At 42.1% G+C, this 27,933-nt stretch overlaps 1 protein-coding gene across 1 annotated transcript; it reads right to left on the bottom strand.

The window, feature by feature from the left end:
• Nucleotides 1–568: 568 nt before the first annotated feature.
• doc2g (double C2-like domains, gamma) lies at nt 569–27,214 on the bottom strand (the record flags this gene model as incomplete). The annotated part of the gene is made up of 11 exons (XM_079160004.1): nt 27,154–27,214; nt 24,641–25,046; nt 24,065–24,144; nt 23,404–23,478; nt 19,818–19,927; nt 14,065–14,191; nt 13,788–13,844; nt 12,985–13,109; nt 3,806–3,887; nt 3,449–3,545; nt 569–708 (listed from the first exon to the last, which is right to left on the bottom strand). The coding sequence occupies exons 2-11, from the start codon at nt 25,026–25,028 to the stop codon at nt 569–571; spliced, it is 1,281 nt and encodes a 426-aa protein (XP_079016130.1). The 5' UTR covers nt 25,029–25,046; nt 27,154–27,214.
• Between the last annotated feature and the right edge of the window lie 719 nt (nt 27,215–27,933).

Here is a 27,933-nt window from a genome sequence, read left to right as displayed (position 1 = left end):
GGATCAACAACCACTAAAGTAGAAACTTCTCAGTACAGAATCACCCTTTCATAACATTCCCTCTCCTATAACTATATACCACATCATGAGTCTCTAGGTTGCACATACTTTTGGCGCCTTTCACTGAATGAATTTTGAGTACATTAATCTCAAATCTCTTCATTAGGTGTAAATTTGACTGACAGAATATGAGCGACTTCCACAATACAGTAAGGTTTAAAGCACAATTTTGTGAGTATCGTTTTGTTACGTCAACACTTTAATGAGGACATCGTCACAATTTGGTTCACCTTTAAAAAAAAATGTTTTCAATTTACACCTTATTACCATCAATAATATTAGTATGAATATCATATTATACTAATACTTGGTGCAGTAATTATTGGCGTTATATGATCATTTTCAACATTATTATTATTGCATGTTTTATCCTTTGCTCTTATTACTGCTTTACTTGGTCTCTGTTATCAGCCATCTTCCAGTGAGACAAATGTGTGTGTGCGTGTGCCTGTGTGTGTGTGTGTGTGTCTGTGTGTCTGTGTTTGTATGCATGAATGTCTTGTGTAATCTATTCAGGTTTGTCACTGCTCGGGGCTCCTTGCTGTGTGAGCGTATGCCAGTACTCCACTTTCTTCCCTTTGTTTTTGAGACAGTCGAACCAGTGTCTGAGTCTCTGTCCGCTTGCATTGATGCCTAGCTCCACTCCACCTACAAACAGATAAGGCAGAAACAGAGAAGAAGAATTAGGAGGTGATGGCGAATTATTGGAGGTTAATGAAAGGAGGGAATAAAGGATAGGAATTAAAGAAAGAAAGGCTAATGTTACATTATCTAATTGTCAATACTAATGTATCAATGCACATGTAGCATTCAGTCAGACAGTCAGACAGCTAAACAATGAGCTAAACTCAAAGGATCTGCAAAGCCAAGGGGAGCTGCAGATTGAGGTGATAATCCTCTGTGGGTTCACCGGAGATCTCTTTCTCACATCGTCATTTGATACATTGTTATCACAGATGCTTTAAAGACATCATATGAGAAGTTTCATAAGAAGTCTTTGGTGGGACTTCAAACAACTCATAGACATCTAAGACATGACAAGGGGACCCAACTAGACACTACTTGTTCGTAAGATTTCACATGCCAAAAAAGTCGAGAACCACTTCCTTTAATTTTTAACAATGCAAGTTTATCATTCGATTTCAAGTAAAATCTCATCCTGAAAAGTATATAGCTGTGGATGAGTAGAAATACAAACTTGCATGACATGTAAATTGTAAAATAAAGTACAAAGTACCTCAAAACTGAAGTGCGGTACTTGAGTAGGCATACAGTACATGTTGTTACTTTGCACCACTAGTGGCATCAGAAAATGAGACAGACATTTATTTTTAAAATCCATAATGTAATTGACCTTCGGCAAGAATGTACATCAACATTCATGCCAATAAAGATCATTATTATTTGACTGGCAGACAGACATGGGAGCAAAGAAGGAAGTAAACAGACATTCCTCCAGGCAGAGAAAAAGATGGGGAATTAAAGACAGATTTATTGAAAAAAGATGTGGGGAATATGGAAAGCAGGAAATGACTCAGGTGAACGTGAGCGGAGGTGACGGTGGCGTTCGTGGAGAGGCAGACTGTAAAACAAAGAGACGCAGGCAGTTGTCACACAGAGGTTATTGCGAATCCATTCCTGTGGCTGTGATTGCACAGTTAATGGAGCGTGAAGTTTTAAACACGGTATTTTGGCAATGCTGCCTGCTATTCTAACAGCGCGTTAGGAAAATTAGAGCAGCGAGGAAAATGAGGACTCGTTTGTTGATCAGCGACTCATCTGAGCTCGGCATTGAACGCTGCCTGAGATGCTGCTTCTGCGAAGAGAGGAGCAGGCCTTTCTCCTATCCTGCATCCTCCTTCCCTTTCCTTCCACGCACACATACGACTGAGAGCAGGTCAAAACCTGTTGACAGAGTTTCAATAGGAGAATCAGGCACAACACTTGGTCAAATCCGCCCCCACAACACTCCCACCACCTCCGAACAGAGATCGATGTAGTGTTCTCTGAGCCTGCAGGTTGCAGGTGAAAAATGGTCAGCCATCCTGACACGCGTTGGGGGACAGAAGAGGAATGAGGAACCAGAGCCGGAGGAGGTGATACAGACGAGGACGAGGCTGACACTCCGGGTGGCGAGCAGGTGTGCAGCGACACTCGCACAGGTTCGACCCTGTTCTCTGTGTGCTTATTTCTACTCCGCACAATAGTTCTCGCTGCTCAATCAACCCAAACAGAAGTTACACAAGAACATGTGGTGAACTAAATATCTAGCAGAACTGTAGACCTGAAAGCACATGTTTCAAACAAAGTGCTTGTCGGATCACCGATGAATTTGAGTAACAGACAGTCCAACAAGCATTCCCACTTGGGGATAAGACGACAACACGGCTCACTCAATATCAGATTTTTGAGCTTGATTCATGGTCAAGATGACATTTCCCATCTCTCCTTGTGCATCGATCTTTCCCACAAGTCATCCCCTTGATTTATTGTGTTTTCTTGTGTACTTTTGCCCTCAAATTTATTCTCACTGTTCAGTTTTAACCTCCTTGTATCTCTGAAATCTCACCTTTTACCATATCATCCTCTATATCTTCAGCTAAGCCTTTTAGCCCGCTTGTTATTGCTCTCACTCTATTACAAGTGACCTGGGATAATGTTAGCTCGGTCTCTTTATCAACTTGTTTTCTCCATTCTTCTTTGTCTCAGTGTCATTTTTCTCCCAGCCGCAATTAACATAACTGGCAGGCTGATTGTAGCTAAACCTGTAATGATAATGGTCAGGGGAATGGCTGTTATCTGGAGCCGTACGTTAGACTGATGGCCTTTTCTCCCAGCAGGGCTAATGGCTCACTGGGCTTATCTAAACACTAGGTGTCTCCCACACAACCCACCCACCCATAGCCTCACACTCATGTGCACGAACGCACACATTGGACAGAGTAAAACGCTTTGATCTGAAGGCCTTCAAGCTCACAGGGTGGTAATCCATTCTCACTGTGCCTCCCCACTAGTTCCCCATCACTCCCTAAGCTCCCATGTGCTCCATTACCATGATATACACATTCGGCCATGCCAAAGCTGTTAAGCAGTCTGACGAAGAAGCAGCAGCGATCTGATGTGCCAAGTCCATGACGGATGGGGATCCTTTTTTGATTTCTAAAGCATCTCTATTTCCTTCTCCACTCATATTCTCCTTTGCTTTTTCAAATCGTTCTCCTCAAGCCTCATAATTACCCCTCATCTCCCCGAAATTTCTTTTCTTTACTCCTCCCTCCGCCTACGCTCGGCCTGGTTTATGATGTTTTTCGCAATTGCGCCGCTTTCATTCTAGCACTCTTGCACAGTTGCAGCTTCCCTCCACTCCTCAGTTTTTTTCTAAGCCTACCTATGAAGTCGTTGCTCATTCCCAAGTCGTAGTCCCACACAGAGATCTCCAGGGTTTTCTTTGCCAGCTGGTCCAAGGTAACTTCATATGAAAACTCCTGTGCAGGTGGTGCACACAAGAACATATTTATATCAATGATTCATTAACATACAAGTCGAAAGAAACTGAATTCGTAGCTTAGTGGATTTTCAGATGAAACATGCAGATTGATGCTGAGAACACATTCAATGAAGGAATGTTTAAAGTATTCTTAATTGCTATGCTCATCAGATACACTACAGAACGTACTCTTGAGCTCAGTAAAGAAAATCAAAAGAAGTTGATAGGTGTATTTGTAGAACAGGAGTCAAGTTGTACCTCATTGAATTCAGGGTTGAGAGTCTTTTTCTTCACTGTAGTCTTGTTCTTTGACTTCTTCCCCATGTCTGGCTGCAACATTCTGAGAAAGAGAAGGAAAAAAAGAGAGCAAAAGCTAAAGAGGACATGGATTCATCGGGACCTCGAACACTCTTTAGGTCATTATTGACCTCATTATAGAGACATAGCTTGAACTTAAAGAAATAGTTTGACATTTTGTGAAATTTGCTGATTCACTTTCTGGTGAGTTAGATGAGACAGGGAGAATATAGACAGAGATTTAAATGTACAGTTTGGTGAGGTTTGTACAATAGAGATCCTAAAACGCATTTTAACATTTAAACAAGGTCAGAACATTATTGCTGAGTTCAAAGGAATTAAATCGGTTACTTCTTTTCAATCGTTTTGACAGTGAACTTTGCTGATCGGTAGAAACAAAGGGAGACGGAGATTTGCAAAAACTCTTTCAGAGATAATTGTGACCCAGAAGTCTTTTGAACAAAGATGGGGACAGTGAGAGAGTGACAGAGAGACAGAGAGAGAGAGACAGTAGACCACAGCAAGATTGTAATCATGCTTCCTGTAAAGAGGCTACAGAAGGATCGCTAAAGGGCAATGGAAATCATCATCAGCATAAATTCCGAGTCAAGATGTTCAGGCGGTGAGATATCTCACTCTTCTTGCCCGACCTCACCCCCACCCACAGCCAGTGACGAATCCTGGCCCGACAGCTGATGCATGAGAAGGGCTCGGGGTTGTCGCTTCAGAGTCGGAATCAGGACGAGTGAATGATGGAGGGATGGAGGTGGGAAAGGAGGAGGAGGAGGAGGAGAAATTGATAAATGGTGGCACAAAGACTTGAGGCACTCGACGTTGTCAGTGATGAAAATGTAATTTTTCATGAAATTAAATGATTGGGCTACAGTTACAGTAGTGACAAACTGTGACAAGTCAGTCCTCCCACAAACGGTTCACTGTAAGTTTAACTTATTAACATATTCTTGCATCTGTCTTAACCAGGATTGACCGAAGGAGCCTCAATATCAGAATTTGTCCAGATGTTTACAATAACCCCTCAGGTTCTACACCGGCTTTAGGGGGCTTAACCGGCCAAGGGTATGACGGGTCACATGATGGTAACAGTACATTTATAAGAAACAATAATATTACTTATTATTTAGCGTACTTTTTCTGAAACAATCTGAGATGGAGAAGTCATTCTTTGGTTGAACTGCTCACCACTCATGTCTACATAACTAACTAAATAACCTGTGAAGTGAGATTGCATGTAGACCCTGCTGCATTATTCACCATACATTTGTTAAAACATTTAAATATGATGATCCTGCAGTGGGTGGGTTAGAAACAGGAGCTGACGAATCTGCATATAGGTGGGAGGTGTCTAGTCTTGTCAGATGGTGCAGTAAACACAGTATAATAGTCTTAAATTCAACATTGTGAAATATAAGGACATTGGCTATTTTGGGGGAATAAACACAAACTGTCCAGTGGCCAAATTTGTGCAAATCACATGAAAGCTTTTATGAAACTTTTCTTTCTGCACACATCTTTAAAGATTATTCTCAACAGTGAAATGCCCTCTGATAGGACATATACAGCATATGTTATTTTGCACACACTACTAATAAACCTACTACCTGTAACACTCACGATTATAGTGTTCAGTTGATGACATGTGACCAAACAGCTTCTTGTCACAAGTCGCAGGTTGCATATTAAAAAGGTCATTTTCTCCATAAGCTAATCAGCATTAAAACACGTCGTGCTTATACAATGGTCTCACTGCCTTCGTGAGAAAAAAAACAAGAAGAAAGAAAGAAATCCATTGAGAGAGGCGGACAAACAAAGCATCTATTTGACCAGCAGCATGTGAGAGGGTGAGGTGAGAGCCCGAGGGACATCTCAGTCTGAGCTGTGCCAAATCACATTTTACATGCGGCTCCGAGGCCGTTCAGACGAGGGATTCCAATTTCCAGAATAACAAAACATCATTTGACAGCAACATCCATAATAATGATGGCACAAATATGTATTTTCTGTACAGCAGCAACCAAACTATACCCAAATTACTGTAGCAAATTCAATGCGAAGAATAATTCATAACATGGAAGGCTGGCCCATAGAGATAGTGGGGATTATCTTTTCAGTTATTGTTGGCCGTTTCCTTAAAAAGTAGGTCGTTCACAGCCAAATACAGTAAAGTAACAGCTTTCTGTGCTATACACTATCTGTTCCATAAAACTATTTTGTTTTTCTCATATAGTGCAGTCCGGACAAGTGAGGACACCTCTTTAAGAATGACATACAAGGGGGGGGGGGACACAATAAAACAGGAACACACAAAGAACATACTCAAATCTAATGCAGCACAACAGCTTCAAAACATCTGCCACAGACTCTACAAAACCTCAAGCTAGCAGATTTATAAAATGTAGTATTTTTTTTGCAGCGCATACCAAATGTGTGTTATATATTGCTGTTGGTAATGATTTTGCTATCAACTCCTCTAACTATGCTGTCTTCATGTTATCAACCCATGCTACAGTCATTAGCTCACTTGTATTATATTACATCCTTTTCATTTCATCCAAGTACGTAAGTGTAAGTGTGTAAGTCTGCAGCATCTATGAATAAACCTTAAAACATGGGGGACAAAATCCACAGTCTTTGTAGCTTTAGAAGAAGCTAAACTATGAGGCTTCAGCAGCCTCAGTTAAACAAATCAATATGATACCTTCCAATATAGCAGTCCTTTTAGTACAAAAGTGAAGTCCCTCATTATGTTACTATATCCTTCATTGCTGCGTTCTTCTTGCTAAATGTCATACTACAAAGTAAATAACTTTGAGTTTGCCAAATCAAGAATGCTGGCGCCTCATACTAGCTTTGTGTCATCTTCAGAAAGCCTCTATGCACAGAATGAGCACTAAGATATTAAGAAGAGGAGCTTCCTTGTTTGTTGTATTTGGCTGAACAAAAAAGTCCCCAAAAATGGCTTAGGCTTTTTGACCTCTGCTGTCCTTAAAAAACAAAAACAAGTATTTTACTATATGTTCCACATTTGCTTTTATGCTGTTTTCTATGTGCATATTAAATTAAATGAAATCAGGTCATGTAACAGGACAGGTTAAAACGCAAGCTAAAATGTTATGTTTGGTCAGTACCATTACAACAATTGTACCTGTACAATTTAATGTGTTCATCTCTCATCTATCTTTGCCCTTTATGTCATTGGACCCTCTTGACTTAATCACATGACAATTTGCCAAATGCCGGGGTCACAAGCATTTGGTACCTAAATCAAATCTGACAGCAAGTTTAGTCGAGGGAGAGACAAGCAGACGAGCGAGAGCATCCCAGTGAAACAACAAAAATATAGAAGTTGAGGGAGCGGGTGTTAAAAAACGGAACTAAAGTTATGACACTGAGAGGTAAAGACGACAACATTTTTTTTTTTTAAATATATGAAAATTGGAAAGAGGAGCTAAATATATGCCTGCTGCACAGAGGAGTTCACACAAGCGTTCAGAAGGAAAAAGAGAGCGAGAACAGAACTGTGAAGCTTGGCAGTGTGCTTGGTCAGCAGGAAATATCTGACATGTTTTGCACTTTTTTTCTGCCTTCACATGTCTTTTTTTCCGACAGAATAATTTATTCTTTAAACGTTGAAGGTAATGTGTGAAGAGCAGGGAATACGAATGCGGGTCATTCTGAAGGATGTAAAGTCATTTAGTCGTCGAATGCTAATTTGTCCTTTTGAAGGAACGACAAATTAGTTCTGCGATAATTCTGACCTTGTGTCACTTGAGTGGCTTCTAAAGGCTGATTGAGAGAAAAGACAAATTTGAAAAGCCCTCTGGACAAATGCACAGACACACACACAGACGCAGCATGGATAAAGAAAGACTAGCATCAAGATCAGTTAACACATTCCTCAAGAGGTTTGCTGGTGTTACAGCTGCAGGACATCAGCGCTCTGACAGTGACGTAAGGCAGAAAGCTACCGAAGCAAATTCATTCATCACTCCTATGTCGACGTAATTGCTCAGTATACTCTAGAGACGTAATTCACCTATGCCAGCAATACATTCAACCCCTATTTTTTTGTGTGTGTTTTAAAGTTAACTTCACTAAAACTTCAGGGCATTAATTATGTTGGGTCTATTGTGGAAATCACAAAAGGATGCATTAAAAAGAGCAACATATACTCTACGGACCAACCACAAAAATGGGGTAAACTAAGCTCCTTGCGATGGATACAGAGAACCTGTTACAAAAGAGAACAAAGGAAACTTTGGCAGACAGGCAAGTGGAAAATCCAAACAACTTGAGTGCCAGCAATACGAATCAGATCAGAGCAGTGGTTCAACAAAGTCATGTAAACTAAAAGAGTCTGTAGAAAAAGAAACATCTGGTGAATGCCCAATAAGAGGGGCGAGACAACAACAAGAATAAAATGTAGTGTGTGAGGAGAAAGAAGTGACAGAAAGAATAGAAAGAGATGGATACTCTGGGTGCATATGTGATTTTCTGTATACTCAAAAACATTGTGCATCAAAGAAATCCGACAAAGCACAAGGAATCATTTTTCAAGTAGAGGAACAAATCAGTACCTCGGAGAGAAAGAAGAAAAATATCCACGTGTGTCTGTGCAAAAGATTTCTTTTTTACAAGAAGTGAGCTTACTTTTTTTTTTTCTCTCTCTCATCTCTCTACAGAAACTTCAGACGACTTTCAAAATCCCAATACCGTGGGCGAGTGTCGAAAAAGTTTTGCTCAATATTTTCCGCAACAGACTGATGGATGAACAATACAGTAATTGTAGCTTTCTCATTCAGACCAAACTTCCCTTCCTCTGCTTCCCATCTTTCATCTATAACACGTCCTCTTAATTAAGCTACAAAATAGTTCTTCATCCACGCCCTCTAGAACGACACACAGTGACGTTTTCCGATCCAGCGCCACTATGGTTAAAGATGGTCAAGATTAAATGAAAAATGCCTTTTTAAACCTTTCAGATCACATCCTCAGTATAATTGTGCACCTATTTAACAATACATGCAAACAAATTACAAAAATATCCATTCCTTCACATTTCTATATCAGAATCAAGCCATCTTTTTTTTCTGCAAAACAAATGATGACGTGTGCTTACGTGAGCTAGTACAGACCAATTTCGACATGACATTCATCCATTATTCAACCTGCAACCTTGAAAGACACAAAGGAGGTGTGTGTGGAGACAGTCATCTGTAGCTACAGTTTAAACCAATACTGACTGTCGATAGGAAATAAACAGATGTATCTCGTGTTAAAGTTGTTTGTGGCTCTACAACAACATCCCACTACTTCCTCCTCCACGAACAAGTCATACTGCCTATGCTACAGGGCTTCGTCACTTCAAGGTAAACAAAAACATTTTTTGGGGCATTTGCTGAAATGACTGTCACTCTCCATCAACAGTTCTTCATGTCGAGCTAGACTTGTAGTTCTGTGATGATACATGTGAACTTCTCTGGGGATTTACACACAGAAGGGTGTTGTGGGTAGGTGTAGGTTGCAGCGGCTCACAGAGGTGCCAAAGTGCACACCTCCGAGATCTCAAACAATGTGTCATGCAGCTGTGTATGTCAAACAAGCTAACCATCCATCAATCCATCCATCCATCCACAATCCGTAACCAATTATCCTATTCAGGGTCTCGGGGGAGCTGGGCTGAGCTAACTCTAGGCGACAGGCTAATCAATTGATCAAATCTCCTGTCAAGAGGTTGCTTGAAAATAGGAAAGAAAAAAATACATATAATGATAAATGTAATTGCAAAGTATAAAAGAAAACAACAACAGCCAAACAAAAGTCTCTGAATGACACGGGTGCACATTCACTTACGTGCTGCTGGCAGAAGCTGGTTTCAGCTTTAAACCTACATTAAGAGGATACTAATCCATTTACCTTCCTGCATCTGTTATCATCATCCTCAGGCCTTAAACAAACATTATCTTGGTCAAAGGGATCAAAACCAAGTCAAGTAACTGACTGAACCTTCAATCACTGTATTCCCATCACACTATGTTGGATCCACTGAAGAAACTATGGGAGAAAAATGTATTTTTGTCTTGAAATATATTTGTGTAAAATCAATCATATCCATAATGTGAAACGTATCCATGTATATTCACATTCATACTGTGATATTGGCCTGTATTGTCATATGTTATTCACGTCACAGAGACAGGGACACGTAGACAAACAAGTAGTGCAAGATTTCTAATGCAGGGCAAGACCGGGAGCCGGTCGCTGTGACGGGCGGTCAGAGGCGGAATCAAGAGAAGATAGGCGGGGAAGGAGACTGTGGTTAATCAAAAAAGCCTCTGTTATGACTTGTCCGAGGTGCACAGAGTAATGTGTCTCGGTTAGAGTTCAGAGGAGGAGGAGACATCTCCGAAGGGGGGGAGGACTTACGGTAGAATGGAGGTATAAAGTAAAGAACAATGCTATTGTGAAGTGAGTTGACTCCGGACAGCTCGGTTTACTTGTATACATTGTGATGCAAATAAATCTGCGTGAACTGAAGAAAATCCAATCACTCTTGTGTTCGTTACCGAGTTCCTAATAGTGAGATCCTGTGGTGTCTCACCACGAGGCAGAGATAACAGTTACTGAGCCAGCCGTTAGGTAAAGTCAAAGAAGCAGCTCGTCAACGGGGGAAAAAAAACCCACGACAAAACTAAAAGCTACTTAAGAGCAGTTAAAACGTCCTTTAGAAGCAATTTCAGCAAACTGGAGCTTGGTACAGGATTGCTTGTCCTGTGTGGGAGCTCTCCCACTCCCTGCACTGTTGGCATTTAAATGCACCAGGTAGATCAGAGATTGAGTTGTGTGGGTTTTATTTGTCACCACCTCTGCCTTACAGGCAGGTTGGCTCAGGTGTGCATTGTGTCGGACTCTTTTGTCATTCCTCGGCTGAAAGACACTTTGAAAATCATTGCATTGGCTGAGAGAGGCACTCAGTCTGACTAAACACCAGAACACTATTATTGGTCAAACAAATCCTGGGCCACAATTACTTGTGTTAATCATTGATAAATCTATTTGTTTTTTTGATAAATTGATTAAACTTAATTGTTTAGCCTATAAAATGTAAGGAAATCTCAAATTCCCCGAGCCCATGGTGAATTGATTTATTTAACCATCAATCCAAAGATATTGGATTTACAATGACATGAAAGAAAGTAAAGAAGCAAATCCTCACTTTGAAGAAGCTGGAACAAGTGAATGCCTGGCTTCTTTCTTTTTGGTTGCACACTATTGTCAGAGGAGGAGCTGCCCACAGTTGGAAACATGTGGAGGTTGGTAATAAAACACCTCCAGAAACTCCTCAGAAAACAAACCATAAAAAGTATTATATCTTTGGAGAAACATGTTGCTCGCTTTTTCCAGCTGTGAGCAGCTCGTATTTGCAAGGTGGGACTTGGTGTTTTCTATGTTTTGGGTCTGTAAATAGAATCGGTCCAGTGTGGTAGCTGTGAGGCTTCCCCTGCCAAGCCTCAGGGGGAAATCCACAGACTTATGCGAGCATAGCATGTTTTATTTTGGCAGCCATCAGACGAGATAGCAAGCTCTAAACGTTACATTAAAACTGTTAACAGCATCAAAATGTCTGGTTGGTGCATGTTCGATTGTCAGAATTGATATTCCAACAGTGGACTTAAGTTCTACTAAATTCCTACAGCATCACGAACATTTCAGGACACCAGGTGTTTCAGTTTAACATGTGACCATGTTGACTGGTGACTTTCCGCTGAATGCATCCGTTGTTGCTCGTAGTAACTTAAGTAAATAGTTGGCGTGGCCAATAAAAAGAGATGAGTATGTACCTAACATGGATTGAAGGCTTTTACGAAGACACCTACATGTTCCGTTTGTGTTTTCCATAGTTGCCGTCACTACATTCAGATGAGAGTCACCAGTTAACACAGTCACTTTTTATACTGAATCATCGGCGGCATCTATGGCTGCAAGCTATTAAATGTGTTGACTACCACTGGACTGATCAAAAATGCTTGCGTCTGTAGCGCCCATTTTAAAACTCAATAAACACAACGCTCTGAGTCTGTCGCGGTATTTGACATTCTGTATATGACCACAGATAACGTAGTAAGAATCTAGTGAGTTGTATGCTCATAATTTAACACCGGTGTAACATTACACACTTGGTTTTCTTCACCAAATAAATGTATATATCTGGCCACTAAATATTGGCCACTAACTTGCTAATTCATCTACACACTCACTAATAGCACACAGATCTGTACATCATTTTTTTTAGGTTGCATTTGCAATCTTTGGTGGTTATTGCCCTTGCATAACTTGACATGCTATTACTTGACCGTACTTCCGTTTCCAAACTGCATGCGCACACGTATGTAGTATGTAGTAGTATCGTTGTTTATAAACTGTAAAAGAAACTCAACTATCTCCAAAACAAAGCTATTCTGCAATCGCATAGACATAAAACTAATATGTCACAATACTGACACCATGTTCACTGCCATCGTTTTCCAGTTTATCAGTTTACGTCAGATCACGGCCATATACAGCAGTAGTGTATGCACATCCCGATATTCTATCAGGTGTGTTGGCAAAAAAAATAAGAAAAAAAAGGCACCACAGTCACATTCAACCCAAGGATTCACATCTGAGTGAAAAAAGTCATAATTATGTTAAATTAAAAAAATAGTCCGTCCTGTCTGTGAGACTGCTCTCATACAAAAGGACATTAAAGGAAAATCCTGGTTTATTCATTTCCCATAATTGTTGCCGTTGTGACTCTATTGATCGTGCTACAGTTGCTCCCTTAGAGATTTAGGAAAACAAGGGCTCAAGCAAAACAATTTAGATCCCTATGCAGTAAGAAAACATGGCTGTTCCAGGCGGTGGATTCAGAGACAGCGTTTGAAATGATTTATGTATAAATTAAACCTTTTCCCCCGAATTTCTACAGCTACAGTGGAAAATGTTAAATGAGCCTACACACCCTGACTTTTCACCGTACAATAACAAAATCCAACCACTGTGAATTGCTAATGCAGAATAGCTGCATATGCGCATGATTTGTGGGATACCAGGTTTGGTCATGAATATCAGACATGACTTACATTTTGACGAAGGGGTCAGAGTAGCCATTGGAGTCCATGGCGGCCAGATGGGCACAGCGTATGATCCCAACCAGCAGGCAGCCCTTCTCTGTGTTATAGCACAGTGACACCAGGATGCGTCCACGCTGGGGACACAGCACAAACAACAGTATCAGACACAGCACCTGTTATCCACCTGACGTTTCCCTCTTCAGTGAATACACGGTGGGGAATCCTGCAGCAGGGTCAGTAAAGTTTCTCAAAACACTTTTCACTCAAAGCAACACAAATAAAACATGAATACAATGAAAACGGAATCAAAATAATTGTAAAAAACAATTGTGCAACATTTTTACTTAGGATATAGCGTGTTTTTTTATATACGGGCAACCGGTGTATTTAAATTAAAGCATGTAATTAAAGGCTTCATCTAAGCCCAGCAAAATGACACTGCTCTTTTCTACTTTTAATCTGAGTCTAATCAGAGACCAAAAGCTATTAGCCTCTGTCTCTATAATCCTGAAGAGAAATTAAACCAAGGCAGCCTTGGTGTAATTTACAACATGTTCCTATATGGAGTCCTGTGAGTAGTTTCGCTTCACAATAGTCTATTAGAGTTCATGTCTCAGAAACATATACCGATTAAAAAAACGCCTAATTAAACTTTCTTTTCCTTTAGAGATGGTGAAAAGGGAATACATTACAATTGCTGAAAAGATCAAATGTATCAGATATAGGAGAGTGATAGGGACTCATAGTGAGCCATGTTTTGGTTGATAGCGGTTATAATAAGATCGTGATGATAAAGCTGATGATAGTTTTACCTCCTCCTCTGCCACAACCGCTCCCTGCTCCACCGTTTGATTGTTAGCTTCTTTATTCTAAAATGAGAAAAAGACACATAATGGTTACAGCCCCATAGCCTCCGGGTGAATATCTATTACACATTATAATGCGGTATTTGAAATTGATGACTGATAGTCCCCACGCAAACATGAAGAATTGAGATAAGACACATCTTGATATACAGTACATGTCCACAGAAACCCATTTGGTTAATGTGCTTGGTCACACACACACATGCACACATAATGAACCTACCTGTGTAATTCTCTCCAGGCCCATATTGTAGCGCTTGTTCTCGCCCTCTTTCAGTTTCTTTAGAGCCACTCTCACCTCTCCAATGAATTCATTTCGTCCGAGTCTGTCCATGTCACACACACACAGCCTTCGCACGTAGACACACACATACAGATGCAGAGATACAGAGAAGAGAATCACATGAGTCAGTGAAAAGTTACAGATGAACCGCGCCGCTGTTTTGCTCTGCTCATTACTCGTAGACTGCGCCAAATATATCCAAAGTGCATCGAAACAATCCAACATCTGCAGCAAAAGCAGGGTTCCCGGTGGCTTCACGTGAGCAGCCTCGTGAATTATAAGAAATTGATTAACTGCTGAAGAGAAAAGAGGGTTTCAAAAGGTTTTCAATAATTTGCTTCTTGGCTGTTACTCCATCAGACACTCATTTGTTGTAATTGAAATGTGTAAGAGGAAAGAGATTGTTTCAAGCAGGTAATCAGTTAAAAATACATTGATTTTGTAAAAGAAATTAAAAGGACTTCTATGAATTGATCTGCATACATTATGTGTTACATTTATTATTCAAGGTTACTTTTCAGGGTGTAACTGAGAATGTATTGTGAAACAAAACAAGAGTAAGAGTCAACAGCTCTCTCTACGGTTGCTTTCTAAATTTAAAAACAGTCTGTATTGCTACAGTTCTGTAAAATGATTTCCTCTGCAGAGCACACTTATTTAAACTCATGGTGATGTTTGATGGAGGGTGAATATTCCATCAGCTACAGTACAGTTTTACAGCCCATCACCTGCTACAATATTCCCTCTGTGCTTGAATATTCCCAGATGGACTGTCACTGCTCTTGATTTCTACCTCGCTCTTCACTCTCTATTCTCAACCTTTCTCTCTGGCTCCCTGCACACACCTTCCCCCTCTTCCTGTTCTCTTCCTGTCCCTCTGACATTTGGACGTTTGACATGCTGGTTCCAGCCTTTTAGTCATAAAGGATGAGTATCTCTAGCAGAAGCTTCAGAGTAACTCTGACTCATGACCACGGCTGTCAGATGATTTATGTGCCTTTGCTCTGTCATACATGCAGGGTGTCTGTGATGAGATGAAGGTTGTGGGGAAATGTGACACCAGTACCGCCCAAACCTTTGGCTTCTTACGTTCAAATGCTCCATCCGTTTCCTCACACCCTCTCACTGTTTTCCATCTACAGAATTCCTCTAAAAACCAAACAAATGCCCGTGGAGTCTGTTCAACCAGTGGTGCCAAATTTAGTGTGGAGTCGCTGACAAAATCCGCCTCATGAGTTACATCAGATAATCAGGGTGTTTTGGCACTCCTGCTTGGTTTCTGTACTTGTGAAAGTGTCTCTTTAATGGTCTCAAACAAGCAGGAAGTGTCAACAAAAAACTGACTTTGATGACAACAAGGACGACCTTTGCTGTGGTATTTTTTATAGTTTTTTTAGAAGGATCATTGCCACAAAATATGAAGCTAATTGGTATTTAACCACTTATTTAATTAGGCATATAAACATATATATTAAGTCAATTTGTATGATACAGTATTTTATATGGAAAATTATTTTTGTGGAAAATTTTAGCAATGCTGAAGAGACGCAAATCTAACTTCAATATCAGACAATGTTTTTAAAGAATCAAAGAATCATTCTCCTACCCATCATGCTAGCAGCTTTGTGAGGCTGTACGAAGGCACACCAGTGCTTTGGGCTAAATGCAACGACAACATGTAGTAGATGATTATTATTGAATACCTGCGCAAAATGTCACGGCATGCATTAATGCCACAAATAGCTGTTGAAACATTTGACTCAAAACCAAAAATGTGGACCTCGTGGTGGCGCTAGAGAAGAGGATCACCAAAGTCAGTAGGATTCATCGTCTGGGGAACATACACGTCTGTATAAAATATCACTGCAATTCATCCAATAGTTGTTTAGATATTTCAGTTCGGAAATTTGGAGAAGTGACCGACAGACCGAAATTGCCGCTAGCAATTCAAATGGAAACACCAACCAAAAATATCACTCGTCCTGACATCTAACACCTAATCAAAGTTTTTTTTCCCCCTCCATAGTACCAGACATACATATATTTCACCTGAGGCATCCAGCAGACAATCTCAGCCTCGCCCCCCCCCCCCCCCCCCCCATCCAATACCAAATCAAGTCCTATATCTGTCCCTATCTCCCCACAGCCGAGGACAGTGAAAGTCTATTAAGAAGCCTGACAGAGGGACAGAGCGATAGAGGGAAGAAATTGAGAGAGAGACTAGACCTGGCACTGATATCATGTTGGTAGTCCTTTAACACACACACACAGACATGTGCACACGCACGCCCACACACACACACACACGCTTCATCTCTCCTCGGTTAACAGCCTGAAAATCATTTTAGTGATAAAAGCCGAAAGGATTCTTAAAGACGAGATTCTCCCCAAAGTCATAAATGTACAACTCACCTACATTTTTCTGTGCAGCTTTTAAAAAGGCACCGAAAAGTGTTGAGCCATTTCAATGGGGGGGGGGAGGGATTGAAGCGCCACATTACCACTGTCGCTGCGTCCGAAATGACTTGAAATTTGCCCAAAGGCACATTGCGGCCAGTAGATAAAGAAGTGTGGACCTAATCTCAAAATCCTGTCGGCCTCACTGCAGTAAAACAATCTTCAGAGCGACTGAAACCGTTCAGACTTCAAAAGGAAACTGATAAATCTACTTGTTCCCAGTGCAGTTTCTAATGTTTCTGCACTGAAAAAAACAGTTTTTTCTTCTGGAGATCAGTAAAACTTTCTTTTAAATAGGACAATTACAATTTTCACGACTCAGTAACAGACTACATAACTCCAAGTCGGTTGATTTTTCACTCAACACTTAAGCACCGCAGGCAGCCGCGCTGCACCATTTGAAGGATTAGCGGGTATGACGCCAACCGTGAAGTCTGGATTGAGGACATTAGTTATTAGTTTACTCGGCTGATTCATCCTTTATAACAGACTGGACCTCCAGTGGCCCTTAGAGATAAAGTCTGCCCACTGACGAATATTTGAATTCAGAATATAAAAAAAAAGAATACTGTTACAACTTTGAGAGATTGTTTTTCTCTCCAAGCCATTTCATAACCGGTCGTACCTTTCTATTTAAGTGCGTTTTGCTTCCGCATAATGGCTTTATATAATCATTGAAGCTGCAAATGAGAATGACAAAATAAATAAATAAATGCATGAAACCGTCCTCGCCCTCTATTTTACACAAGACATTAATGTTTTCACATTTATTTAATCCTCTAGTGCAAGAGCAGTGCAGCAGATTGGACACCAAAGAAACTTTTCATCAAGGCTGCATGGATCTGTTTTTCAGCCCTGATACTGATAACGACCGCTCTGCTTTTGTTATCCGCCGATGCAGAGTTCCAATCCGATACCAGTGCTTAATTAATAGTCCGTATGCCTCACTGTGTGGAAGAGACTGGGATCATGTGTAAGGCTTGACTTAATTGCTTTCCTGAATTTGTATGAACTATTAAAATAATATATCATATACTAGCAAAGATGTAAATCTGTAAATCTGTAATGATATGATAATGAGGATAATGAAATATGTAAAAAAAAAAGTTAATGCAACAACAAATTCATCAAAACTTAAACAGGAATTAATATTAGTTTGTAATAGTGTATACAGATAGAATTTAATTGAATAGATAGGCCCCAGTGTTGGACATTACCCGATCCAGCTATTTGAGGTAATATTGGCTGATTACCCATTAAAGGTATCAGTGCATTCTTACTTTTCATGACTCAAAAGCTTTATCACTGTCTACATATGATGGACAGTGTTCTGTAATAGACAGTAAATGCATTTACACCCAGTCATTACTGCTCTATATAATAGTATAGTAGTATAGTTTAGTAAAGTGTATTGGTGGAGGAGTCCGCCATTCCCGCACTTGATTTAAGCTGCCTACCTAAACACTAGGATTCTCAGGAAACGATACATGAATATAATCCAGCGCAATCTCAACTAATCGATCGTTGTTTACTGTTCACTATTATTTACTGCTGGCCCAGTGTATAAACTTTGCACTGTCCAGGCCTTCAGGCAGGTCTACAGAGAGACTGGTCAGTCTGCCCGCTCAGCAGTTCACAGACCATGGGGATCAAAGAGTACATCTTCCCCTCCTCTGCGCCCTGCTTGGACCGGCAGAGGCAGCCCCATGAGTAAACATCTCTCTGGGGATCCCTCTCTGTTTCTCCGGTCTCTAACTGTTCCCTGCTGTCTGTGGAGTAATGAGAACAAAGTCTGTCTATTGGCTGAGGAATCGTGCTGGCACCTGAACACATCCACAGAGAGTTTGAGCAGATTTTCTCTCTCTCTCTCTCTCTCTCTCTCTCTCTCTCTTTCTCTCTCTCCCCCCGTTCCTCGCTGTCAGACACCGTTTCATTCACTCCTGCTTGTTTGCTATCTCGCGTATTCCTCACTGTCCTCATTCTTTCGTTTTTTTGGGCTCCCGTTTGAGTAAACTCCTCCCCATCACTCGCCGTTTTTTTCTTTAGCGAAATTAATTTCCTCATTCATCACTTTATCCATCTCACCACACGCTCTGCTAGCCAGTCTCTGTGTCTCTCTTTCAATTAGCCCATGGATTCTCTCCATCCCTCTGTTCTGTCATCTTCCTCAATCTTGGCCTCCCTAGTTTCCTCTTCCACACCGGTTTATCTGTCACTTGACATCATTCACACTTTTCACCCTGCTCTCTTTGTTGATCTTGGCAGTTACCCCTCTCTCTCTCTCTCTCTCTCCCTCTCTCTCTCTCTCTCTCTCTCTCTCTCTCTCTCTCTCTCCCTCCACAATGGTCACACACCTCCTCTTCTTCCTTGTTTTGGCTTCCCATGCTGGTTTGTGTCTGTGTGTGATGTCCTTGAGCAGCGGTCAGGTGGGTTTCCTCTAGTTTAAGGGGTGTGACCTCATGCTGCCGTTTGTGTGTAAGCATATGTGTGAGTGTCTCTGTGGAGGGAGAGTAAATGTTATTTTTGAATGTGTGTGTGTGTGTTTGTAAAAGCTCAAGGATGCGTTTTGTTTGCGTATGTGTGTGTTTTCTCTTTATACAATGGAGGGGCCATGCATGTTCTTTTTTCCGCCAGTGATTGCCCATGACATACACACGAGGACAAACACACACCTGACTGCCTGCATTTGTGTGTGTGCTGCAGACAGGATTCATGTATGTGTGTGTGTGTGTGTGTGTGTGTGCATCCATGCTTCTGTTTCCTCAGGATAAACAATAACATCCAACCCTATTATGAATCTGCTGAGCAAACTGACACTGATTGGACGCAGCACTCACATTCACAGACAAAACACAAGCAAAACTCCGTCTCTGAATTAACTTACACATGCAGGACGACAGGAGTGCGTCAGACTTTTTGGGCCAAGATGGCTACCCTTGACCTCAATCACTCCTTATGGAGAGCACTGTAGGAAGGAGGGGGCGGAGACTCGCCGCGCAGCCAACACCTGAGCAGTTACCGCAGCAACAGCAAGTGGAACAGTTGGCTGGCGTCGCCTGGCTGAAACAATGAATTACCTGGAAAAGCCCACTGGGAAGCAAAGATGGCTACTGGCAGTTCACCGGACGATAGGAAGCATGGATCTTCATCCTCCGCATAATAAACCGCTCATTCAAACTGGTCTGCGGAATAGTGCTAATGACTGGCCAGAGTAGAATTCATAGAGGAGCACCTACCTGAGCGTTTTGGTGGTCATGTCGGCTGCTGTGATGCCATGGTACATCAGCGTTTCGTTCCACACTGGGTTGAGCGTATTCTTCAGGGTTTTTGTGCGTAGCTTGTTTGCCTGAGGGGACAAAGGAGAAGAAATATGAAAAGAAACTCATGGAAGGGGAAGGATCAAAAGAAGAAAAGAGGAATGAAGAAAGTTTCAAGGGTGAAGAAGCAAACTCGTCGGATCAGAATGAAAGAAAGAGAATAAAAGATCATGAAAAAGGAAGGGGAACGAGGGACACTAAAAGATCAAGAAAGGAGACGGAGAAAGAGTGGGGAACCATCATTTATTTCCATCCCTCAGGAAATCGCAGACATCTGCTGCTTACTTTGTAGAGAGTAAGAGGACGCGAGGCTTCCCTCGACTCACCTGTCTGTCTGTCTGTCTCCTCCCCAACATGACAGGACAGCCAAACCTCCAAAACAAGCACTGTGTCTCAAACACAACACAGCAGCCAATTCCATTGCGCAACACATTCAGCATGAAATATTTTAGCTTTCCAAGAGAGGAAATGGCCACTAGCCGCTTGATGTGCTAAATGTGTTCCACTCATCAGTGTCATCATTGGGGTTATTTTGAAGATTTTAGAGCGCTCCCTTTGGAGCCATAGAAGAAATTACTCAACTGTTTTCACAGGCGTGTGATGACTAAACTGACCTTCATTTGTAAAATCTGTGGAGTGTCCCTTTTAAAACACTCCAATAAGCCACAATGTCCTGTCACAATGTGTATTAATCTGCCACTGAAAATAGTCCCCAACAAATGCACAGTTTACTATTTTCCTGCTTGAGTTAACGCTCGACCAGAATTAAAGTGCCCAGCTTTTGGGGAGTTATTATGTTGTAAGTATGTACTCGTGACCCATTTAAAAAATAAATAAATAAAGATTTGCATTTTCAGTAGGAACAGTTTTGCTCGGGGTTGGAGGAGTCTGAAAGTATCGATGCGTGTTGATTTTGGTCTTTTCATGGGATTTGATGACAACAAGAAAAAAATGGAGCATCGACAGCCTTATCTTTTAAAATTGTAAATAATATATAAAATGGTGACAAATACCTGGACCAGTTACACTGAAATGCTGCATACAGTGTAATGCATCAGTTAAAAGTATCCCATTTTATAATAAACACTGAGACTAAGACATTTTTTCTTTTAAAAATGAATACTTAACATTTGATTGTTTTTGTTAATAATACTTTAACTAAAGTAGGCAGGATCTTTTCTTGGGATTTTACATTATGGTATTGCTATTTTTATTCAAAAGGATCGTCCACTACTGGTGTTTCTGCATAGCTTCAGTATATATATATATATGTACTTGCTGAATGTCCAGCTGGTGGACACTATTCTCTCCAAATACTCTAGCTTATGTCTGAAGCCTCTCAGAGAAACACTTCATCTCACTCTCTCTCTTTTCCTTTCTGCCACAGTCACAGTCAGACTCTCTTCACTGTCCCTCTTTTATTCTCAATTTTCTGCTGGAAACTTTTGGCTTATCTTCAACAGTCAGCCCCCCAGAGCTCGCCGCATGAAGGGAACAAGTGTTTTTGATTCATGTCATTTGTTTGATTCATTAATGTGCAGGAGACGTTCACAGGCAGAGTCACGACTTACAGCGGTGTTGCACAGCTGTATGTGGGCCAGCACAGCTCAACAAAACAAATAGCCTATTTCACAAATAATCACCACTTCTGTTTGACTGAATTGGGCAGGTTTTCTGAACACATCTCTTTACATGCTTCATCTACACACCAGTTCCCTCTCCCTGCCCTCTCTCACTCCCTGCCTCCATTTTCCCTCTACACTGGTGCTTTTGCATCTGTTTCTAAATGTTTTATCTCTAGCCCTCCATCTGTCCGTCACACTCTTCCTGCTTTCTCTCCATCTGTCTGTGGATCTTTTTATTTAAGTCACACTCCCTCTCTCTCTCGATCCCTACTTCCCAGAGCTGTGGAAGTAAGGGTCTGGCTTTTGAGGGAATCTTCCATGCACCACGACTAGGAATGGGACGATGAAAATACCAAGGACCAACACAGAGGCTCCGCCAATTACTGTGTCCATACATGTTTGTGTGTGACAATGAGGGATGGCGTGGCAGAGAAGGAAAGCAGATGAAGGCAGAGTCTCTGTGTGACTGTGGCTAAAGCCCTAGCCAGTGTCTGCATATACACAAGGTCACGCGCCGCATGTGTTGCAGTGCGTGTTCCACATCACAAAGACAGCATGTAGGACTCTATACCGGTTAAAGATCATGTGCTGGAGGACGAGAGACTGAGAGAGAAGCAAAATGAGTGGGGCAGAGGAGACGTGTGCCTCTGCTCTCTGGGCTTTGACAACTCAGTTCTTTCGCAGAAGCTGATGAAACCTTTTGTGTTCTGGATTACTCACTGCAGCGTTTGCTTGCCGAGTCTGAATGTGGACATGGGGCAGGCGTGTTGGTGCGCGTCCGCTACACTCACTACACTATACGTGTGCACGCTTCCACTTCTCAAGCGGCGTGGCCCCCCCTCTGGTGGGTATTTAACAAACGGCTGTTCATTGGTACTTACTTACTCATTGATGCTCTCTCTGCGCCCCCCCCCCCCCCCCACACACACACACACACACCTCTACTACCCCCCCCCCCATCAACACTTGCCTGTTGACGTGAGCCGTGTAACAATCCTCCCTGTTTCCATGACAACCACCTGCCGCTGTCCTCCCCTCATCTGTCTGTCCCTCCCTCCCTCCCTCCATCCACTCCCTCTCTCTCTCTCTCTCTCTCTCTCGCTCGCTCTCCCCCTTTTCTCACTCCCAGTTGTCTCCCCTCTCTCCACACACTGTTGGTATTTCAAGGTCAGATAGTGAGATAGAGACAGAGATAGCGGTGGAAAGTGGGGAAAAGGGAGCGATAACAATGGGAGAGGAAACAGACAAGGCTGGAGGACAAAAATCCCCCAGACGTTGTTATTGTTAGCACCTTAGACCTCAGACAGTTGCCTTATTCAACCTATCTTGGCTCAGCATCCTCCCCGCACTTATCATTACCTCATTTCGTGTCAACCTTGAGCCAAAATGGCCGACAACAGGTTGCATTCTGCCGTAGCTGGGGGTTCCTGTTGTGGCAAGCCTTATCTTCCCTGCTTCTTGAGCTGAAAACAAGACAAGAGCGGTGCAGCAGACCAGAACGTGTTTGTGCTCGATAAAGCTGAGCATTGGATGAGCCACATTAAGCGGTAACCGACCGAAATCCTCCCCGCTCAATAGCTTGAGACGACACATTAAATTAGCCCACTGCCATGTTATGTTTTTTGCAAGAGCATTTTGACCTTTTCATGGCGTCTGAATCAACAAGGGAGATCTTTTAAAAAGTAAATAATTGGTTTTTGTTCTCTTCAGATGAATAATGCATGAAATGTTTCCTATTTTTAGCCTTTTCAATAATTTTTTTTGTTTTTTGTCAGCAGCTTCTGTGTGATGTGGGACTTTCCTCAGTGTCAGTGTCTGGGTCAGCCCAGTGTGGTAGCATGTTACGTTAATTGCCACTGAGGTAAGGTTGGAGCAGTGACCTTGCTAGCCCCAGGGAGAAGATGAAGCTTGACGTATGGATCAGCCAGTCCATTGGAGTCCATGGCTTTCAGTCCCTGTTGACACAAGTAGACACACACACACACACACACACACAAACACACAAAAACACATTATGTACTGTCAAAGGTAAACGTCATCATGCCCTCAAACACTTTGCACAACTGACAGGGTCAGAAAAAGATAGAAGATATGACGGACGTCTTCTACTGTAGTTACATCTCAATTGCGCTCCTGGGCGTGTGTCTTTCCATGTCACTATTTTCTACCATCCTTGACTCCTTTAGGCTGTCCTCAAGGGAACCGTTCAGTGAGATTTACATAATTAAAGTCATGTGTCAGTACACAGTATGTAATACAAGGCTTGTGTCCTTGCACGATGGCCAAACCAAAATGTGTCAACTACAGCAACAGAGCAACATTATCCAACATTTCACAGAGCCATGAGATGATTTAGTCTTGAATTGACATGCTGCAGAGGGTGCGTGGCAAAACACGCTACTTTAAAAAGGTTGAGAGAAAGCAGTCTGACGTCTTGTGTAAACGCCTCACAGGAGAATTGTTTTCATTGGGACTTCAAGAAGGATTATGCAACCACACAGAAATCTGTTTATCTGGAGAAGATATTAAAATTGTGTGTACCTTTGCCTTGTGAACAGTACAATGAAGACAGTTGTTCTCCTGATCAAAAAGCAGGGTGAACTCCAACGTTCCCAGGTAGGCTGAAAACAACACAGACCACGGCAATTACTGCCAGTAAAGGGACAGAAACGCTCAGTCTCACACACACAAACACACACACATACTCAAAAGCTCTGAGTCATATTTGTAGCAGATGGCCTCTAAAAAAACATGATGCTGGCTAATATGAATTGATCTGTCTTGTTTGATTACTGTTTGGGAATGAAACTTTGCAGGCTGAGTCCAACTATTGCTACAATTTCTAATAAATCATTGAAGAAGCTGTGTCACATAAAGTGGGAGTGACAAACACGCTTGGAAAAATGCTCGACTCCACAATTACCCTGAAAGCATATGTTGTGCTTCACAGAGTGAAAAAAGAAAAAGAAAAAAAGACTCTCCTCTCTAAAGTTTAAGAATTGGAGGCGTTTGTTCTTCTTCTGCATTGTCTTATAATTTTCACATGAATAAACACGCACACAATATTGAACACAACTTTCTTGCCACTAAGCTTTGTTCACCCTCATCAAAACTCACTGTCTTCATCATCAGAGTCGACCGCCTCCTCCCTGTCTCCATCGTTGTCCCCCCTTCTCTCCCCATCCTTGTATCCTCCACCCGTCTCCCCGTTGAAAGTCTCCTCTTTTAGGATCTTCTTCTCCCTCGGAGGCGGTGGCGTGCAGGGGTAGTCGTGGAAGCGCGGGAAGAAGTCTGAGATCTGTGGGATGGGGAGGATGGGGCCCGGGCACACGTTGATGGCAAAGTGCTCCTGCATAGAGATCTTGACCGGGGAGGGAGGGGGCAGACCGGTGGAGTGGGGCGTCGCCGAGGGGGAGGTGGCTGATGAGGAAGGAGTGGAGGTGGAGGAAGGGGGGATGGCCAGGTGGGAGGCGGAGGGGGGCGGCGGGGGTTTGGAGACGCTCATGTGGACTGTCGAACGGGACTGTGGGATGAAAACGAAAAAGGAGAAAGAAACAAATAAGGTGAGGACGACAAAGAGAATAACTGCTGGGATGATCGCAGAGGGAAGGGAGCAGAGGCTCAGGACTAAAAGAGAAAAACTAAATAACTGTCATATCATCCACCTCCTCTGAGTGCCCAACTCTCCACTTTCTGTGAGTCTGTACAGCAGCACCAGGGGTCATTTATATCTAAAGCAAGTCAACATTGACAATATGTTCACACACTAAAAAAAATAAAAAAGATTCACAGCGCATCTAAAACACCTGAAGAAAACTGATGTTTCTATTTCCATCCATTGATGCAAAATCTGATTTCTCAACAGCCAAAATAGAATCTGCCAGAACCTTTGGCACTTCAAGTGTGACTCACACATTGTGTCAGCACACCAAGTCTGTGCTCTGAATTATTATTCAAATGTGGTGCTGTAAAGTATGAACAAGTGATGTCACTTGTGTATCTGCACTTCACTCTAATCCTTCCCTTATCTCTCTCTTTCACTCCTCTCTCTCTCTCTCTCACTCTCTCATCTGCAAGTCCCCTGAGCAATATTTACATAATACTATTCGAAGACTTTCTCAGTCCTTAACCTATTTGTTAGCAAATGAAGCGAAAAAACTGTTGCCAAAACTCCAACCATGTTAAGCCATATGCTTTCCTATTTCCCTCACAGTGATTTATTTAGAGAGACTGAAGACATGTTTTCTCTTCTGCACCCCCACAGTGCCACCGTGTCTTTATTATTTCAAGAACAGGTTTGATTTCAGCGATCACAGAGATGAACCTCAACCTGTCCCCTTTGTTTACCGGTGCTGTCCCACAGTACACTGGTGAAGACAAAAAACACTAGTTAACAAAAATGTATATGGTCTTTACCGAAAATACACCTTCACTACATGACACGACCGCTGTCAGGTCATTTTAGGAGCTGTGGTAGTGTCAGCTTGCGTCCTCTGTCTCCTTAGGTCTGTGCATGTTGTCTGTGTTTAGCACACTGTTGTGATTTCCAGGTCTATTATTCCGCCTAAAGGAAATAATGTTGCTCTTTTAGTTTTTGACTGATGCATCTGTTGTGTGAACGGAAATTAATTAATCTTGTGTTGCCTTGAAAAGTTGACTCGAGGGCTACAACTACCGATTACCATTATCAAATGTCAGAACACAGTGAAAAATGCTCAGAATGATTGTCCTTTTGCTTATAAAATGACTTCAAGTATTAATCGCTCATCAAAAATTAAAGAATAATTTTCTGCCGTTCAGCTAATCATTTCATTTTTTCAGCTCTAGTTAACGTCCAGCCCTCTCTGTCGTAGCTGACAAATGCTGTTGAACCAGTGGGATTTCCCTTTTTCATGATGTGTTTAAATGATCATGTATATCCTCCTGTATGTTGTCATATACAGTGTGCATGCTGCCAATAGATTAGAATATGCCTATGTATTGAAATCGTCTCAGTCATAGGAAGGTAGAAGCCACGCAAAAAGCATGAACGAAACGGGTACTGAGGAGATTCCTCCTCAGTGTGGCTGAAAATACTGAGATTTTTGTTTGACATTAACATCAGAATTGCTATGACACACCTCTAGTACATCATAAAACGCATTGAGTCTCTCCTTCTGACAGGCGCTGACGTACATTGCTGTAAACTTAACACACTGGACATGGATGGTGTGTTGGCTCGACTGAGAAAAGCTTCAAACAGAACAGAAGACTTGACTCAGTTGTGAACTTGCAATTCCAAGAGCACATCCCTCCTTCATCAGTATGGTAAGTCACAGTACTTAAGTCGACTCTCCCTGAAACGTATGTGTGTCAAGACCATACATGCACACATGAAGACCCCAAACTGTGCCTGTTCTCATCTTCAGTACCTACACTCATTCGGTCCCTCACACTTGCTCTTATGCAACGACACTAAAATTCACTGGTTGGGTACCCACGTTCAAATCATCACTTGCAGCATGTTGCTACAAACTCAATCGCTCTCACTCGTCTTACATACAGAGTCACGCACATGCAAGCACATGTGCACTCACACACACACACACACACACACACACACTCACATTCACACATGCATAAATACGTACCCAGGGACAGTCTTCATCTGTGCCAGCACTCCATCTTGCCTGCTCTCACGTCCTCTGTCTCTCATGCACTGAGGAGCATGCAGACCAGCTTTGAGTCAATATATCCCTCTGTACCCTCTCTCTCTCCCTCATTCTCTCCCCGTCTCTGTTCGTTTGCTCTCCTCCTCTCCTCTACTCTGTCCCTCCCTCTTTCTCTTCCCCAGTAGTTGTGACGTATCTGGTTAAAATCCTCGTCAGTCCTTTGCAGACTGTGCGTCTAGTGCTGCCACTCACTTCCTCAGCAGCGGGGGGATTTAAGGAAACCCGGGAAACAGCGGCATGAGTGTGTGTGTGCGTGTTGCCACCCATTCATTTTTTATATGTATGCATGTATGTATGGGTGTGAAAACATTGAACTCGCACAAAAGGATCCACCAGCTGAAGAACAAAAGGAATTCCATTTAACGTGTTGGCGGTGCAGACTCCAGCCACACAATCGCACTGCCAGATTACTTTGTGTTGGCTATGACTGCCAAAATCAGACAGGCATATGTGTGTGTCTGTGTCTGTGTGCACTTTGTCTGTATGCATCCAACTGTAGCAGCCTTCGAGGTCGACACCTGCCACAGTAATAACATTAATCAAAGGCAACAATACATCAATAACAGTGGGCTTGTGCAAGGGACACAAGCATCTGGATGCAATGGATGAATGAGGGTGTGAGGATTTTAAAGTTTGGACCTTGATACTTAATGAGATTTGCTTGAAAACAGGATTTTGAACTGATGGCATCGTTCAGTC

The sequence above is a fragment of the Pholis gunnellus genome (genome assembly GCF_910591455.1).
Source record: "Pholis gunnellus genome assembly, chromosome: 5".
NCBI classification, from domain to species: domain Eukaryota; kingdom Metazoa; phylum Chordata; class Actinopteri; order Perciformes; family Pholidae; genus Pholis; species Pholis gunnellus.
Note: the sequence above shows the minus strand (reverse complement) of the source record. Positions and strands in the feature narration are given on the sequence as shown.